The 15,190-nt window shown below is 32.6% G+C and overlaps 2 protein-coding genes across 5 annotated transcripts; one reads left to right on the top strand and one right to left on the bottom strand.

Moving 5' to 3' along the window:
• Positions 1-79: 79 nt before the first annotated feature.
• On the bottom strand, positions 80-3,019 carry LOC145329443 (glycogen synthase kinase-3 beta-like). Of its 4 annotated transcripts, XM_080173600.1 has the most exons (3): positions 1,708-3,019; positions 1,043-1,561; positions 80-798 (listed from the first exon to the last, which is right to left on the bottom strand). In XM_080173600.1, exon 1 carries the CDS (start codon positions 2,982-2,984, stop codon positions 1,821-1,823), a length of 1,164 nt encoding a protein of 387 aa, XP_080029726.1. In that variant the 5' UTR covers positions 2,985-3,019; the 3' UTR covers positions 80-798; positions 1,043-1,561; positions 1,708-1,820. The 4 variants fall into 4 exon arrangements, with proteins under 4 accessions (XP_080029726.1, XP_080029699.1, XP_080029710.1 ...); XM_080173573.1 differs by having other exon boundaries at positions 1,043-3,019; XM_080173584.1 differs by having other exon boundaries at positions 80-1,561.
• Positions 3,020-5,453: 2,434 nt separating this feature from the next.
• On the top strand, positions 5,454-14,116 carry eIF3j (eukaryotic translation initiation factor 3 subunit j). Its single transcript, XM_080173557.1, has 7 exons — positions 5,454-6,969; positions 9,106-9,196; positions 10,149-10,223; positions 10,708-10,805; positions 11,472-11,594; positions 12,595-12,651; positions 13,156-14,116. Exons 1-7 carry the CDS (start codon positions 6,911-6,913, stop codon positions 13,382-13,384), a joined length of 732 nt encoding a protein of 243 aa, XP_080029683.1. The 5' UTR covers positions 5,454-6,910; the 3' UTR covers positions 13,385-14,116.
• The last annotated feature ends 1,074 nt before the right edge of the window (positions 14,117-15,190 follow it).

Below are 15,190 nucleotides of genomic sequence, written 5' to 3'. Positions count from 1 at the left end.
CTTAATTGGTTAGTCGTTGCTGCTTCCTACTGTTTGATTTGACATGTAATGTAAACAAACATCTTGACCACATGGCATATCTGCAATATTTTATTATAAAAGATATCTATAACACTTAGTAGTAAGGGGGGGGAAAATCTGCTGATGTGATTGTGTGAGAAGGGGTTTATTTATAATATTATACACATTATTATATTCTGGCTACGTAGGTAATGTTATATCTTGTTTAGCTATCTATTATACATTAACCTTTTCAAAGTAGGAAAAAGCATTTACTGGAATTTCATGCAACTTTGAAATATTTTATACAAACAAGATATTACTTACTGAATGCAAAGTCCTATACAAAGAATACTAATTATGAATTGTGAATATCTGTAGATTAGATAATATTTAATACTGGGTTGACTAACATTTCTAGTATCCATAAATAGGTAGTTTCTTTTTTTTTATCAAGTTCAACATTCACTGAATAGTGAAGTGTGAACTAAAAAAATATTGGCAAGAAATAATAAGAGATTTACTCAAAAACTAAACTGTGGAATTTTAGTGAAGTTGTAAGAATAATTTAGAAAATAACCATAAAATTTAAATAAAACTGTTGCATTACAACACTTTTCAACAACATGATAATAGTAATAATAATGCATCTTATTATAATATTACAATAAAACGTTAATATGACAGTAAAACTCAACAATATCTAACTTCAATTTTGTCCGTAAGCAGAAAAAGGACACGAGAGTAATTTTTCTGGCACAGACAACGTCATGGTTTACATTAACATTTAATCATTTTCTACACAACATGCAAACTTAATACCAAAGGAAATATTTTTTTATCTAAAACTTTTTTTTATACTTTCTTACTTTCCCAAACTATGAATTACCTAATATTTTACCAGGGCAAAGCAAAATATTATGCGCAGCATATGTATTAATTTTATGCCTGTTTTAATCATATTTAAAACTTACATGTTTTCTGTTTCTTCCTTGATAGAACTAGTTCAAATAAAGATATGATCCCTGGATATTAAGTTTGCCTCCAGAATAGGGTTTTCCTTCTGGGCTTCATTAATGGTTTCTTTGTTAATCAATAATAGTAGTAGTGCACATTTTTTAATAGGTATTTATAATAGATAAAAATTTAGCTAATCACTCAAAATTTTCAAAGGAAATCCAGTTTACCTATTATTTTAATTATTTTTTTTTTTTCATGCCCAACAGATTTATTTTGTATTCAGTTTAAGCAAAACTATAATTTGTTAATAGAAAATTTAGCACTAATATTTACATACATCAAATATTGATTTTAGTGTTAATCAAAGCCAAAGAAAAGTTACAGTACTAATTCCCAAAATTATCATGGGACACCCGTTTAAAAAGTACGCAAATAGTTGATGTACATGATGTAATATGTTAAATCTGCGTGAATTTATCATTGGCGAAGGAAAAAAGTGTAGAATACAAAGAATAATGAAGCATGAAAAAATATGATTTCATCACAATAACAATGAAATTTAGAGTGGGGCTACAACTAAAGTTATTTCTGAATGATTATCCTTGTTGTAACAAATAAAATATTCCAAACTTTGACATTTTATATAAACAAACAATATTTTTTCGTGCTTACACCAAATAGAAAATCTATTATTTAGACCAATTTACAACAAATACATAAAAAAAAGTGGCGCATCTCATTTGTTACAATATGATATCTGAATATTCCGTGAGACTTTCATTACGTGAATTTAAATTTTGAATAATATAATTGTTCTGAATGCTGGTCGGCTATTCTGTTTCATCAGTGCTGCCTAATCTTCAACTGGAGCTTGAAGGTTGGCCCATAGCGGCATCAGCTGACCTTCCCTCGCCATCCGTAGCATCCTGTTCTCCGCCGTCAGCAGCAGTTTGCTGCATGTGAGCTGGCATCAGTTGACTGTTCAGACTAGGACATACCTTCAGCTCATGCTCTGTAAAGTTATAGAGCGGCGGCAGGTCACGACCGCTCGGCAACTTTGTTCCTGGCTCCCGCAGCTCGTCAAATAGTGTGTGCGCGCACGCCTGCAGCGGTGTGATCCTGGCTGATGGAGTATACTCCAACAAGCGGGATACCAAGTCAATAGCCTCGGGGCTAGTGCGAGCGCGGAACACCTTGGGCCATGGGTGCGATTTGATCTGCGGGAACTTAAACTCCGTGTAGTTAGGGTTCATCTCCTTAATTTGTTCCCTAGTTGGGGTGCCGAGTACCTTGATGATTTCCACAAGCTGGTCAACGCCGCTGTCTCCAGGGAAAATTGGCTGGCCCAGCATAAGCTCGGCAAAGACGCATCCAGCTGACCACACGTCAATGTTGGTTGTGTAATCAGTGGCCCCGAATATCAGTTCTGGTGCCCTGTAGTACCTAGAGCAAATGTAGGAAACATTGGGTTCGCCGCGCACCAGATGCTTGGCGGAGCCAAAATCGCACAGTTTAAGAATACCGCTCTCGGGGTCAAGTAACAGATTTTGAGGCTTAATGTCGCGATGACAGATACCGTGAGAATGAATATAGGCCAGGGATCTAAACAGCTGATACATGTAAAGTTTAATAAACAGGACTGGCATCGTTTGCTTCTGCTTCGAGTATTGACGCGCAACCTTGTAAACAGTTTCAGGAATGAATTCGAGAACAAGGTTTAAGTAGATTTCATCCTTTTTATCGCCACTGGTATAAAAGAAGTAGAGTAACTTCACGATATTGCAGTGGTCCAGCCTGCGCATTATTTGAAGCTCGCGATTCTTGAATCTTTTATCCTGCAGGACCTTCTTAATGGCAACCATTTCGTTGGTCTCGCAAAGTTTGGCCTGGTACACAACACCAAAGCTACCATTGCCAATGACCTTAGTATCAGTGTATGACACCTCGGTGGACCTGTCTGGTCCCTGGCCAGGGCTGGCAATCACCGTCATCACCTTGCTTCCATCCTTGCTGGAGATCTTCATACCGCCTGTTTTTTTTTTAAATGTGGTTAAATTTTGAAATTTTTTATTAAGTTTTAAAAAATTGCAGCATTATATTATTTTAATGCATAAATCAAGGGTTACAACCATTGAAAGTATATTAAGTTTAATTGATAGTAATAGAATATAATATTCCTTGCAATAATTGTCAAAATTGAATAATATTAAATTAAGACATAATGATTTTATTTGGCACTAGTAATCATTTTTAAAAAAATTACATAACAACTAAGTTCATATATCAATGTTCTGATCATTGTTAAATCAAGTTTAAAAGTTACTAAATTTTGTAATTTTGACTAAAATCAACCGTTCCTAGATTTGGGTTATTTGTTTTGTGTGCTTCAATGAATGATGTCGTTCTTGGTCTAGAAGAGCTGCTCATTATATACTCAACCGAAAAAAGAGTGAGTCAGGCTCCTCACGTACACATTCTTGATTCTGAAAGAAAAAGTAATTCCTATAAAAGAATGTCATTGGTTAGGGTAAGGGCGCGATGTTAGCTTAGTTCTAGGAGAAACTCGTGCCAGTATAACCACAGAATCATATAGTTGTGATCATTAAATTCCCACTGTTCTTACTTGGAAGTTTAATTCACTACGGGATAAATTAACATTTGCCATAATATGTCTATTATATTTATATTTACACTATTGGAATGCCCTCAGTCAAAGGAGGCCTTACCTCAAAAGATGGGAATAACCATCCAAAATTGGTTTATTACAAGCGAAAAATTATCTGTGGGGGGGGGGGGTATGTTCTATCGAGGTAGGTGCAAAGCCCCTACCGCCCAATTGCATAAAACCTCTTCTGGATGGACCAATTATAAAAATTCCCTGAAAATTAACTGTAATACGATCTGTCAAGCCGTTTACGAGATCATTCAGGAAATAAAACATGCAACAAACCACTTAGATTTAACTGGTTAGTTATTAATAATTAACTATATTGAGAAATCTAAGAATAAATTAAAATTAGAACATGAAAAACAAGCCTAAACAGTAACATCTTTCATAGCTTACACACAAAAAGTTTAATGATAAAAATGAGACAAACATGAAACTAATGAAAATCCACCCTTATTTTTATATCCTATCAAAATGTCCTTCCTTTTCTGTCATGCATGACAATTATTATTTAACTGAAAATTAAACATTTTTATTAATTTTGCATAAAACTTATCTATACTCGGTATAAACATATTGATAAAAAAATTAAAATCAATTATATTATTAAATATATAAAAAATGTATTAGCCATTAATGGATTAAATAAAATAATATGCGTTATAACGTTACATTTCAACAAAGAGTAACTTTTCAAACTTATAATACTTGTAGTAATAGAATCAACATTGAAGCACCTTTATGATAGTTATCTATGTTAGATCAAAAGAAAAACATTAATTTTGAGTAAAAAATTATATTTTAAAAAATAAATTAAACAAGATTTTGATTTTTTTACAGAAAGAGTACATAACACATAACAGAAACCTTCCTTCCTTCTTCTCTCCTCTAGCAAGCTGAAGCAATCTCTACTCTTACTCTAGCAGCCAGATTACAAGGAGACCAACTTTCAAATAATTTTCAAATTTTTAATCACAGCAGAATGATACTTTTCAAGCAAATTCCTTAATCATAAAATGTAAATATTTACAGTTCAATTTGATGGCATACAAATATTAACAAATTTACCATGAAGAATTATGGTAATAAATAAGATATTATATCTAATACTTTTATGATATCTAAGTTGGCGACTTGTAATTGGGACAGAGGCAGCTAGGGTTTGGTGTGGCATTCATACAAATGGGGCGCGACTACATTTTCTATGCATCCAAAATTTATTAAATATTTTTAAGAACAATGAAATATTTTAAAAGATTTTTAATTACAAAATAAGAATTTTGAAATATTTCATACATTTTATTATTATAAAAAAAATGTAAATAAGTCTAAAATAACTGCACCTCAGCACAAATGCCGCGCAACAATTTTCAAGGATACATTCATTTTTCCACTATTTGCTCATTTTAGCATCTAAATCCTTTTAAAAACTAATTATTTAATCTTTTTTAAATCTAAATGAATTTCTTTATAGTTTAAGCTTATTATTTTGATATTCTAGAGGCGTTTTTGTGTTCTACGTCTAAATTAATTGAATGTCAAAATGTCGTCTTTTAAATGAATAATTGTGTTTTGTAAAAAAATAAAACAAATATAGGGTTGAATTTAGGCCTTTTTAAGATGTTTTTAATGTTATTTGTTACGATATATGACAACTTTTTATGTTTTAATGTCATATATTGCGAATTTTTAATAGTTTTCTATTATTCTTAAATATCGTCTTTTCCATGACATTTGTGGAACCAGTTTTTTATTTTAGTCCCTTTTCCTTTGCCCCACTTCCCTATTTCTGTTTAATGTTGTGGAGGGAAAGTCAAAGCAGAAAGAAGAAATACAAGACAGACCAGACACACACACACCACGCAGACGAACATACATTTATTTTAGCATGTGGCCGCGCTGGCGATTGCGAATATTGAAAGGATACTTAATATTTATTAAATAATGTTGTGTTTTCTAAATGAATTTGTTGAAATTTTCATTTATTTTACATTTTTGTATAATTAAATGAAAAAGAACGTGTTAGAATGCATATTTTTCCTTTAGATTTATATTATTTTGTTGTTAGGTAGGTACTAATATTTTGATAGTTTAAACTCATTTAACATCAGTAGCATTTCTGGACCTTTGTTAGTTCATTGTTTCTCGAATATAGTAGATTTATCCATTGTAGAATAATCATTTTTATATTTAATTAGGAATTGATATAATTAAACACTCTTATATGAGTCATTTTTATGCCTATTTAAACTTTCTCAATGGAATTATATATTCTTTTTGACTTATCTAAAAAAAAACATTTAAGTAGGTAGCAAAGCACACAAATCAAGGATTGGCAAATGACGATGAAATAACTTAAAGAACAGATCTACATTGTCATAAATAAGATAATAAAATAAAGATATATGACTGAAGATCGAGTATAAAATCATTACACATTTATAGATAAATGGTTTTTTTTGATATTCTGACGGACTATGTTGGTTTTGTAGATATAATTGGTGTGACAGACCCATCAAACATTGAGACGTGACGGATCTGTCTTAAAAAAAAAGAACAAACTGTCTTAGGTACCTAAAATCTTGTAGATAGACCCAATAATGTTTAGAATTTTTGATAGGGCATGTATAGACCTTTTTATAGACACCTTAACCAGGTTTCTAACAAAATCTTAGCCCTTTTGGTATCAAAAAGAAAGATCCGTCAAACATTAAGTACTAGAGAGACCCATCATGTGTCAATGTTTGATGCGTTTTTTTTTATACCAAATTGGCTAGGATTGAGATGCCTCATCAAAAACTCTGAACATTATGGGGTTTAACTACAAGATTTCTAGTATTTAAAACGATTTGTTGAGTTTTAATCTCCATGTAAGGAAAAATTCTCCACAAGGGCTAGGACTCGAGTTGTATTGCTCAGGAGAGATAAGTAGAAACCAAAATTCAATAGTGTTCATTGACATTGCTTGGACATGATATGGGTCAATTTTTGTTAATTTTTGACCAAAGCTGTAGGGTTTATATTGAAAAGAGTGAAGCGATTGTTTTTTTAAACACCCTTTATTAGATGATCTTTTTTGCGAATTATCTTCAGCAAAACAAAATAAGTGGTTAATCTCAAACAGTATTCTAGAAAATCACATTTTCCCTTTAATGAACCAACGAACGGAAAGACGAAGTAAATTTTACATATTGAGTATGAGTATGTTTCGCTGGGTACTACAAATTCTGTAAAAATTTCTAATAATCTTGAAGTAGTTTTAGAGACTACACATTTAGAAAAATGGCTGATTGGGACGACGAGGAATTCGAAGTTGGAGAGCCTAAAGCCCCTGGACCCAGGTATGTTGAATGACTATAATTATATCGTTGGAAGGGGAGGGACCTTTCCGCAAAATAAACTTTTCCTGGACCTGTGAGAAGCATGACTTTACTACATAGGTCAACTATATTAGTTCAGCAGTTAGCGAGATTTTTCACAAGACACAAACATACATATATCAAGTTACTAAAAAGATGTATGTCTTAAATCAACATTTACATTGCAATCAAAATATATGGAGTGCAGGGTGCGCCTCATATAACCGGACTTTTTCTAAATAATTGTAAACAAATGAACATAAAATCGTCAACCATCTCGTTATCAATGAGCAAATGGCACTTAGAATTCGAATTTCGATCTGAACTTTTGCATGAGTAATCCTTGGCAGGTCTATTTTCCCTAAATCGAACAAAAAGTTGGAAAAGTAACGGCTGGTGGCTCAGCCGTTCGGCCGTTTTTTGCCTATTTTCAGGGTAAATCCATCATCAATTACGTAGGAATCAACTTTTTAAAACAAATTTTTGGTTTAATTCAAGTAAAATGATAGCATTAACCATTTCTAAAACTTCTAGTACCAACAGCTACCATCTAGAACCGTTTGATAGCGTTTTGGAGTGGTAAAGAGTATTATGTGGAGATAGGTTTCGTGACTAATTTGCACTATACATAGCGAAAAAATGGCAAAACTGCTGAGCCGCCAGCTGTTAGCCGTTAATTTTCCAACTTTATGTTCGATTTAGGGAAAATAGACCTACCAATGATTACTCATGCAAAATTTCAGATGGAAATTCGAATTCTAAGTGCCATTTGCTCACTGATTACGAGATGGTTGCATTGACCCCCCCACCCCTTTTTAAAAACTGAAAGCAAACTAGGTATATGACTATTAGATCATTGAATAAAATCGCCGCCAGCAGCAATCACCGCCTCTACCCGCCTTCTCAACCGCCGGCAGGCCCAGGTCAAAATGTACCTGTCCAAGCTGTCGAAGTTCTCCTTGATAGTGGCAATGAGAGAGGTCTATGTGGCATGGGCACGTCTATTGGTGCATGCTTCAAAGTAGCCCCAGGCCCAAAAGTCTATTGAATTAATATCAGGCTGCTGGGAGGCCCCATTTCCTTAGGAACGTAAGTAACCAAAATACAAGTCATAAATTCTGACCATGGAGTGATAAGCTTTCAAATTCCAGTGAAAAGAACAGAACTATCCAGAAATGTATTCAGTGTTAGAGCAGCTAAATTCTGGAATGATCTTCCTGTTCATGTGAAAAAGGCCGTGACATTATCTACATTCAAGAAAAGACTTGATAGTCATATTCAGACTTTGGCCTAGATATTCAGACCTCTTATTATGACCCTACTTGGGTTCTTAAGTGTAAAATAACAATAAACAATGAAAAAAACCGCAGGATCCAAATTCACCCAACTTTCAAGCTACCCTTTGACACGGAGGCCTTTATTTGGACCACAGTTGAGCTAGAACGACGTTCTATACCTTTTTAGAAATGGCATGAAGATTCAGCTAGGGTTGTCAGCGCAATCCATAGTCTAAAATTAGTTTTTAAGTTCCACATGGGTCTCTAACATCGAGAACCGAGAAATTTTCACGATTTTATACGATGTTTGATGTTTTTGACATCTCTAAATCTGTTACGTTTCACTTTGCTGGAGTACTACAGCCGAGCCATTTTAGATAGAGAGCTCTAGTCTTTTCTATTGTCTTATGTATCTTATCAGTATCCCCAGCTAGTTGCATAACTGTACCTCATCTACAGATGGGCTGAGGTCCGATTTAGTGGGCCCAAGTCGAGAATCCAAATTATACCACCGGCGCATTTCGAATCTGTCTTGTTGAACATAAGCGCGGCCAGCCCGGAGTACGAGCCCATCTTCGTCCAAAGATTTTTTTTGTGCTTTAAGGTCATAACCTAAGCTTTTTGTAGTGGGGTCAAACGTCCTGATTGGTCAAGTAGTTTTGACGCTATGGTCGTTTAAAAAAAGTCCGGTTATATGTGGCGCACGCTGTATATATAGGTACCATAATAGTTGTTTGGTCAGAATCAAGTTTTTAAGTTTAAATGTCCATATTTTAAAAATAAACAAATCATAGATATTTCTTTAACTTTATTGCATTTTCTTTTGATATTTATATTTTAGGACAGACAAATGGGATGGAGAAGATTCTGATGACTCTATCAAGGATGCCTGGGATGCTGAAAGTGAGGAGGAAGGAGAAAATAAAGAAGACGTAAGTATACTTGTAGCAGAATTCATCAATTAACTACATATCGAAAATTCGTATTAAAATCTAATGAATAAAGGGGGGGGGGGGGGGGGTAAAATGTGGTGACTCTGCACACGACACACCAGCAATTTTATTTTGGGCACTACTCCAAATTAGGCAATTTGGAAACATTTGAGACCATGTTATTTTTTTTCAAACATTTTTCCCCGCCGCCAAAAAATAATATGGTCTCCAATGATTCCAAATTGCCTAATTCGGCGAGAAATGCAATAAAAAAAGGTTTTTTGTGGCAACGGAAAATGACGTTTAACGGCGGGATCGGCGGTCCCGCCGCTGATTTTTTTTAAAGATGCAAAAACTTTGGGTAATTACTGGCCAACTTAAAAAGATCTTGTTTTAATATCTTTCAAAGCACAGGAGAAGCGCTAAATTTAAGATATCCCTTGATAATCGAGAATTTGAAAAAAAAATTGAAAAATTTTTTTTTTGCGGGGAGCGGCAGTCCCACCGCCGTTTTTTTGAAAGATACGAAAAGTTTGGGTAATTAGTGAGACAACCAAAAAGATTTCACTCAATTATCTCTAAAACTAAGGGAGTAGTGCCCAAAATAAAATTGCAGGTATGTCGTGTGCAGAGTCACCACATTATACCCCCCCGCCCCCCCTTTTTACCATGGAAGATTGTGATTTTTTTCCGAGGGAATGTTATTGGATGACTTTTACACGTATTGCTTTAATTATGAATGTACATTCCGAAGAGCAGCTCTGTTATATTGTTCAATAGTAATAAATTACTATACCAAAAAAAATACACCAAAAATTAAATATGATACATGGCAATTATCGGTAAAGTATGAATTTTTAAAATAAATTTTCCTCTACTTTTTGGAGGAGTTTAAAAATTTTCTTATTAACCTATGCATTTTTATAAATAACTTGTAATATAAATCATTTAGAAACCTAAAACAGAGGGCGTAAAACCAATTCAAAAGAAAAAGAAGAAGAAATTAGCAGATATTATTGCTGAAAAGGTATATAAAGAAGTATTTTTTCTATTGTTTTTAGGGCTTTATTATTGCATGAAAAATATGCCTCTTTTGAAAGATGACAAACATATTTCTATATGTTTATTAATTGCACCAAATTATAAACAGATTTTAACGGCTGGAAATTTAGAGTTAAAGATTAACCCTAGTTATCGATCATTTTTATTTCCATTTCGGGTTAATCCGAATCCGTAAAAAACGGATTCTTGACTGATTTGGAATCTTGTTTTCTAGATTTTACTTAAAACAACGCCGTAAAAGGATCAAATTTTGAAGTACAGCTATTTGATAATAAGATTGTATCCCTAAGTCTCATGGTATCATTATTGTAATGTATTATATTAATCTATGTTAGTCTGATGTGATATTGAACTAAACATTAATACGTAGGGTATGGCACCCAAAATATTGAACGCCATTCTGAGGTCGTTTCTCATCATTAAAAATTTACAAATTAAAATATATTTAGGAAGAGGCCAAGTTAAAGGATTTAGAAGCCAGGAAAAAAGCAGAAGAAGAAGCAATATTATTAAGAACGCCAGAGGCTATACTAGCAGAAAAATTAAGGTTTATATGAAATAAACAAGCTATTTTTACAGACCTCATGTTAAAAATAAAGGACAAAATACTTTTAGATAGAAACATATATATAAGAATCTGAAGGTATACGAAAAAACTAGCTTATTAATTTAGAAGTTTTAAGACATACGTTTGAATATTGTTTTCCATAGGTATATCAAAAGAAAAATACAAAGGGGGGAGGCGGATGTGCCACTTTTTGAAACCAAAAGTAAAACGTGCATGATCTCAGCTCATAAAAGAGTAACAACAAATTTTTATTGCCTCTTTTCGCCATATTAGACATTTCTCAATCATCTGAGATAAACTTTTTTTTTATCCCCCCTTTACACATAAATAATAAAGATTTCTTGTAATATAACAGATTTAATGCAAAACTAAAGAAGTAATTTGAATTGATAGACTTATCAGGGATAATCTTTTTTTTATAAAGGGGGAGGTCATTTTCTAGTAAATTCCGTAAAGGTGTGTGTGTTATAAGGCCTAAAAATAGTAGTAGAACGATAAGGTGCTCTATATATTTGTATTCCCTATTGAATAGAACAATAGGGAGCACCTTATCGTTCTACTACTATTTTTAGGCCTTATAACACACACACCTTTACACACATTTACGGAATTTACTAGAAAATGACCTCCCCCTTTAATTTTTAGGATGCAGAAAATGCTTGAAGACCAAGACCTGGAGTTGGCCAAAGATATGGCGGGTGTTACTGAATCAAATAGTGCTGGTATTAACTACAATCCAAATAGCAAAGAAGATTACGATGAATTAAGGAATAACACATATTATTAAGTCAAAAAGAAGAAGAAATTTATTTAAAATACCAAATAAAAAACTCTTTCAGATATTTTTCTCTATATTTATTTTGTCTGCTTTATTTATATTTAAAGGGGTAGTTGCACGAAATGCATTTAAACCTAAAGGGGTAGTTTCACGAAATGCATTTGAACTTAATTTAGTGAACCGCATATTTTTTCCTGGTTAGTTGGTTAAACTACATTTATATGTCATATATTTGAAAGAATTTCAATTTTCTACCACGTAGTTTTTATAATATCAAGACTACTTGGTAGAGAATTGAAATTCTTTCAAATATATGCCATATAAATATAGTTTAACCCATTAACTAGCAAAAAATATGCGGTTCATTAAATTAAGTTCAAATGCATTTCGTGAAACTACCCCTTTAATGAACTACACATTTTTTCCTGTTCAATGGTTTAAACTAAATCTATAGGGCATATATTTGTATGAATTTCAATATTCTACAACGTAGTTTTTAAAATATCAAGACTTGAAAATCATTTTATTATATATACAATATACATCTTATATGGCTGTTTTATTTTCACAAAAACAGCATGCCGGCTATTTTAGTGGTGTCTAATTGTTTAATATTTATTGTAATACAATACTTCATATGTTAGACAGTATTTTTTAACTTATGTTTACAATCACTTTTCTGAAATCCATTTCATGCAACTATCCTTTTAATATTATTAACTCTTAGCTTCTTACGGCTTCGCTTCATTTTTTATGTGATGGTTTGACCTTCCCTCTACCAAATACAATATAACCTACTCTGTACCGATAATAAATAAAGCTAGGTCTGTCGCTAGAGATACTGGACATACATACACACACATTTAGGTTTTTTATAGACAGGATTATTTTATAACATAACTTGTCCAAGTTTTAGGTACCTAGGTACTTATTTTCAAAAAAGAAATATTTTCTAATCTGAATTACAAATAATGTGTTATCATTTAACAGAGACACCTTACTGGAGAAATTTAGAGACATAGATAGATCTTCTGAACTTTATCAGGAATGTTCGAGAATGAAATATCTATTGAAATGCCAGTTTCTGTCTGTTCATTAATAAGATAAAATACACTTAATATTTTTTAATTAAAGAACTAAAAAGAAGAGTTAGTTCCGCGTAATGCAATATAAATATTGAGATCATTTATCCTATTACTTTTTGTCGCTTAGTGCTTACAATTACGTTTGTATGATAAGCATACATTTGAAATTAAATTAATTTCTATTGTGTAGTTTCAAAATAAATAAAATAAATTGTTTTTATAATCTTCACAGCTAACCCATATTTATCACATTCTACAAAAAAAAAAGATTTTAAGGATTTATTACTGATTCGTTAAATGCACCTCGTAAGAAGCATCTCTGCTTGTTTTTTTGTTCTGATTAGTATGAGGTGTTACCTCCGTATCTAGAATTATAAGACAATGGAAAAAGTAGGGTATTAAAATATATGTCTATTCTTACTAAACAATATTAACTATTATTTCACCTTTGAACAATGCCACAGGATTTTGCTTGCTCCCTAATTACCCAGATGTCCATGGACCTAACGGTGGCCACATTGAAAAAAACCAAGACCGACATCGAAGGTTTTATTAGCGCTAAGTTGAAAGAGGAGCGAGCTGCCAAGGCGAAAAAGGGCAAACCCGCCAACAAGGCCACCATCAAGATGGACACGGACCGGGCCATGTTTGCGCGTGGCATTGATGACTACAACGATATGGACGACTTTATGTGATTTTTATTGTCCAACCTTCCCCCCAACACCCTGGGTCATTCAGTCCGCCTAAATACAGATATTTTTATACCTTTTATCTTTAATTTGATCACCATCATAAATAAATAATAGGTAGCACAATACTGATATTTTGTGTTATTTTATTTTACCTGTGGTGATTATTATTATTTTAAGCAACTAAGTTCGCAGATTTTGTCCAATTTTTTTCAAGGATTTTATTTCAACGATGATAATAACCAAACCTTCCCTAGATATAAATTCTTATTGTTAATACATTACAAAAAAAACACAATAAAGTTTCTTATAATAATAATATTAATTTATTCTACAGTTACTTGTTATTTAGGTACCTATTGCTTTTGTGTTTTGCCTTCGAAAATTACGCGTTTTATGTGTTATTTTTGAACCAAAAAACAAGCTTCTAAATATATTTTTATCGTTATTATCTCCAAAAATTCTCAAAATGTTTTAAAGTGCACAAAGTACATATATATATTTGATATTTAAAGCTTAATGCTATTTATTTTGAAATTCTAAATGCTTGCATTTAAAATTAATATCTTGATTTATGCATGCTAAAATGCTTTCTCCCTTATTTTAAAAATATTTCTGTGATTTTAATTTTAAATTAATGAAAATAAGAGTCAATCCCGGTAATGATAAAATTGCTGTTATCTGTTGCAGAACAGTTGTTGCAATGTTTCCCCTCAAATAATAAACATTTACTTCAGATTTATTTGTCTTTTCAGATTATTATGACTACACCAGTCTACTATACAATTAACTTTTTCTGTCGTCGAAGTTTGTAATAAAGAATATCTATGTAGAAAAGTCTTATGTCGGATGATTACTCGTTTTCATTCCAAATGATTTTGAAGACTGATTAATTTTTTTTTTTGAGGTTTCGTTATTGGGGGTAGGGTAGATTAATCAGTCAAGGTAATTAAATTTCTGTTGATAAGAAAGGGGGTGTTTTTAATGCAACCATCTCATAATCAATGCGCAAATGGCACTTATAATCCGAATTTCAGGATGAAATTTGGTATGATTAATCCTTGGTAGGTCTATTTTCCCTAAATCGAATAAAAAGTTGGAAAAGTATAGGCTATCGGCTCAGCCGTTTTTGGGCTTTTTTAAGGGCAAAATTTGTAGTACCAGTGCAGCTGCTTAACAGCTAGAACCGACTAAATAAGACTGGTAGAAGCAATAAAATGGTAAGAGTATCATTTTTATACCAAATAATGTAAACTATCATTCAAAAAGTTGATTCCTTCGTAATTAATGATGGATTTCCCCTGAAAGTAGCCAAACAAAAACGGATTAACGGCTGATCCGCTATATGTTACTTTTCCAACTTTTTATTCGATTTAGGGAAAATAGACCAAGGATTACTCTTACCAAAGGTGGGGGAAGGGGGGTGCGTAATGACATCTGAACTCAAACAGTGAGCTAAATGGTCTAAATATTAAGCTAGATTCTTGAAAATTGGTACATAAGCCTAATCCTCTAGGTACTACATTTAAATGAAGAAAAAATCCTTTTTGTTTTTAGGCTAGGTAAGAAAACCCTGTTGAAATGGGTTTTTGGTCTATTTTGGTGTAGTAACGTTCTTTTATTGTTTTTTCTTAAGATTTTTCCTTGAATACACTATATCAATTCATAAGGACACTATTTAAAATGATTTAGCAAGTTGGGGACTAAAACACAAAACATGAAAAAATGCACTTAACTCCTGCGAGCCACCTACCCAGCCTGCTGAATCATCTTAAATAATGACCTTCATTTAGATGTAGTACTTATAGGATC

The sequence above is a fragment of the Acartia tonsa genome, chromosome 1 (genome assembly GCF_053477335.1).
Source record: "Acartia tonsa isolate MP-2025a chromosome 1, ASM5347733v1, whole genome shotgun sequence".
In the NCBI taxonomy this organism is placed as follows: domain Eukaryota; kingdom Metazoa; phylum Arthropoda; class Copepoda; order Calanoida; family Acartiidae; genus Acartia; species Acartia tonsa.
The sequence above is the reverse complement of the archived record's forward strand: the minus strand, read 5'-3'. Positions and strand labels throughout refer to the sequence as shown.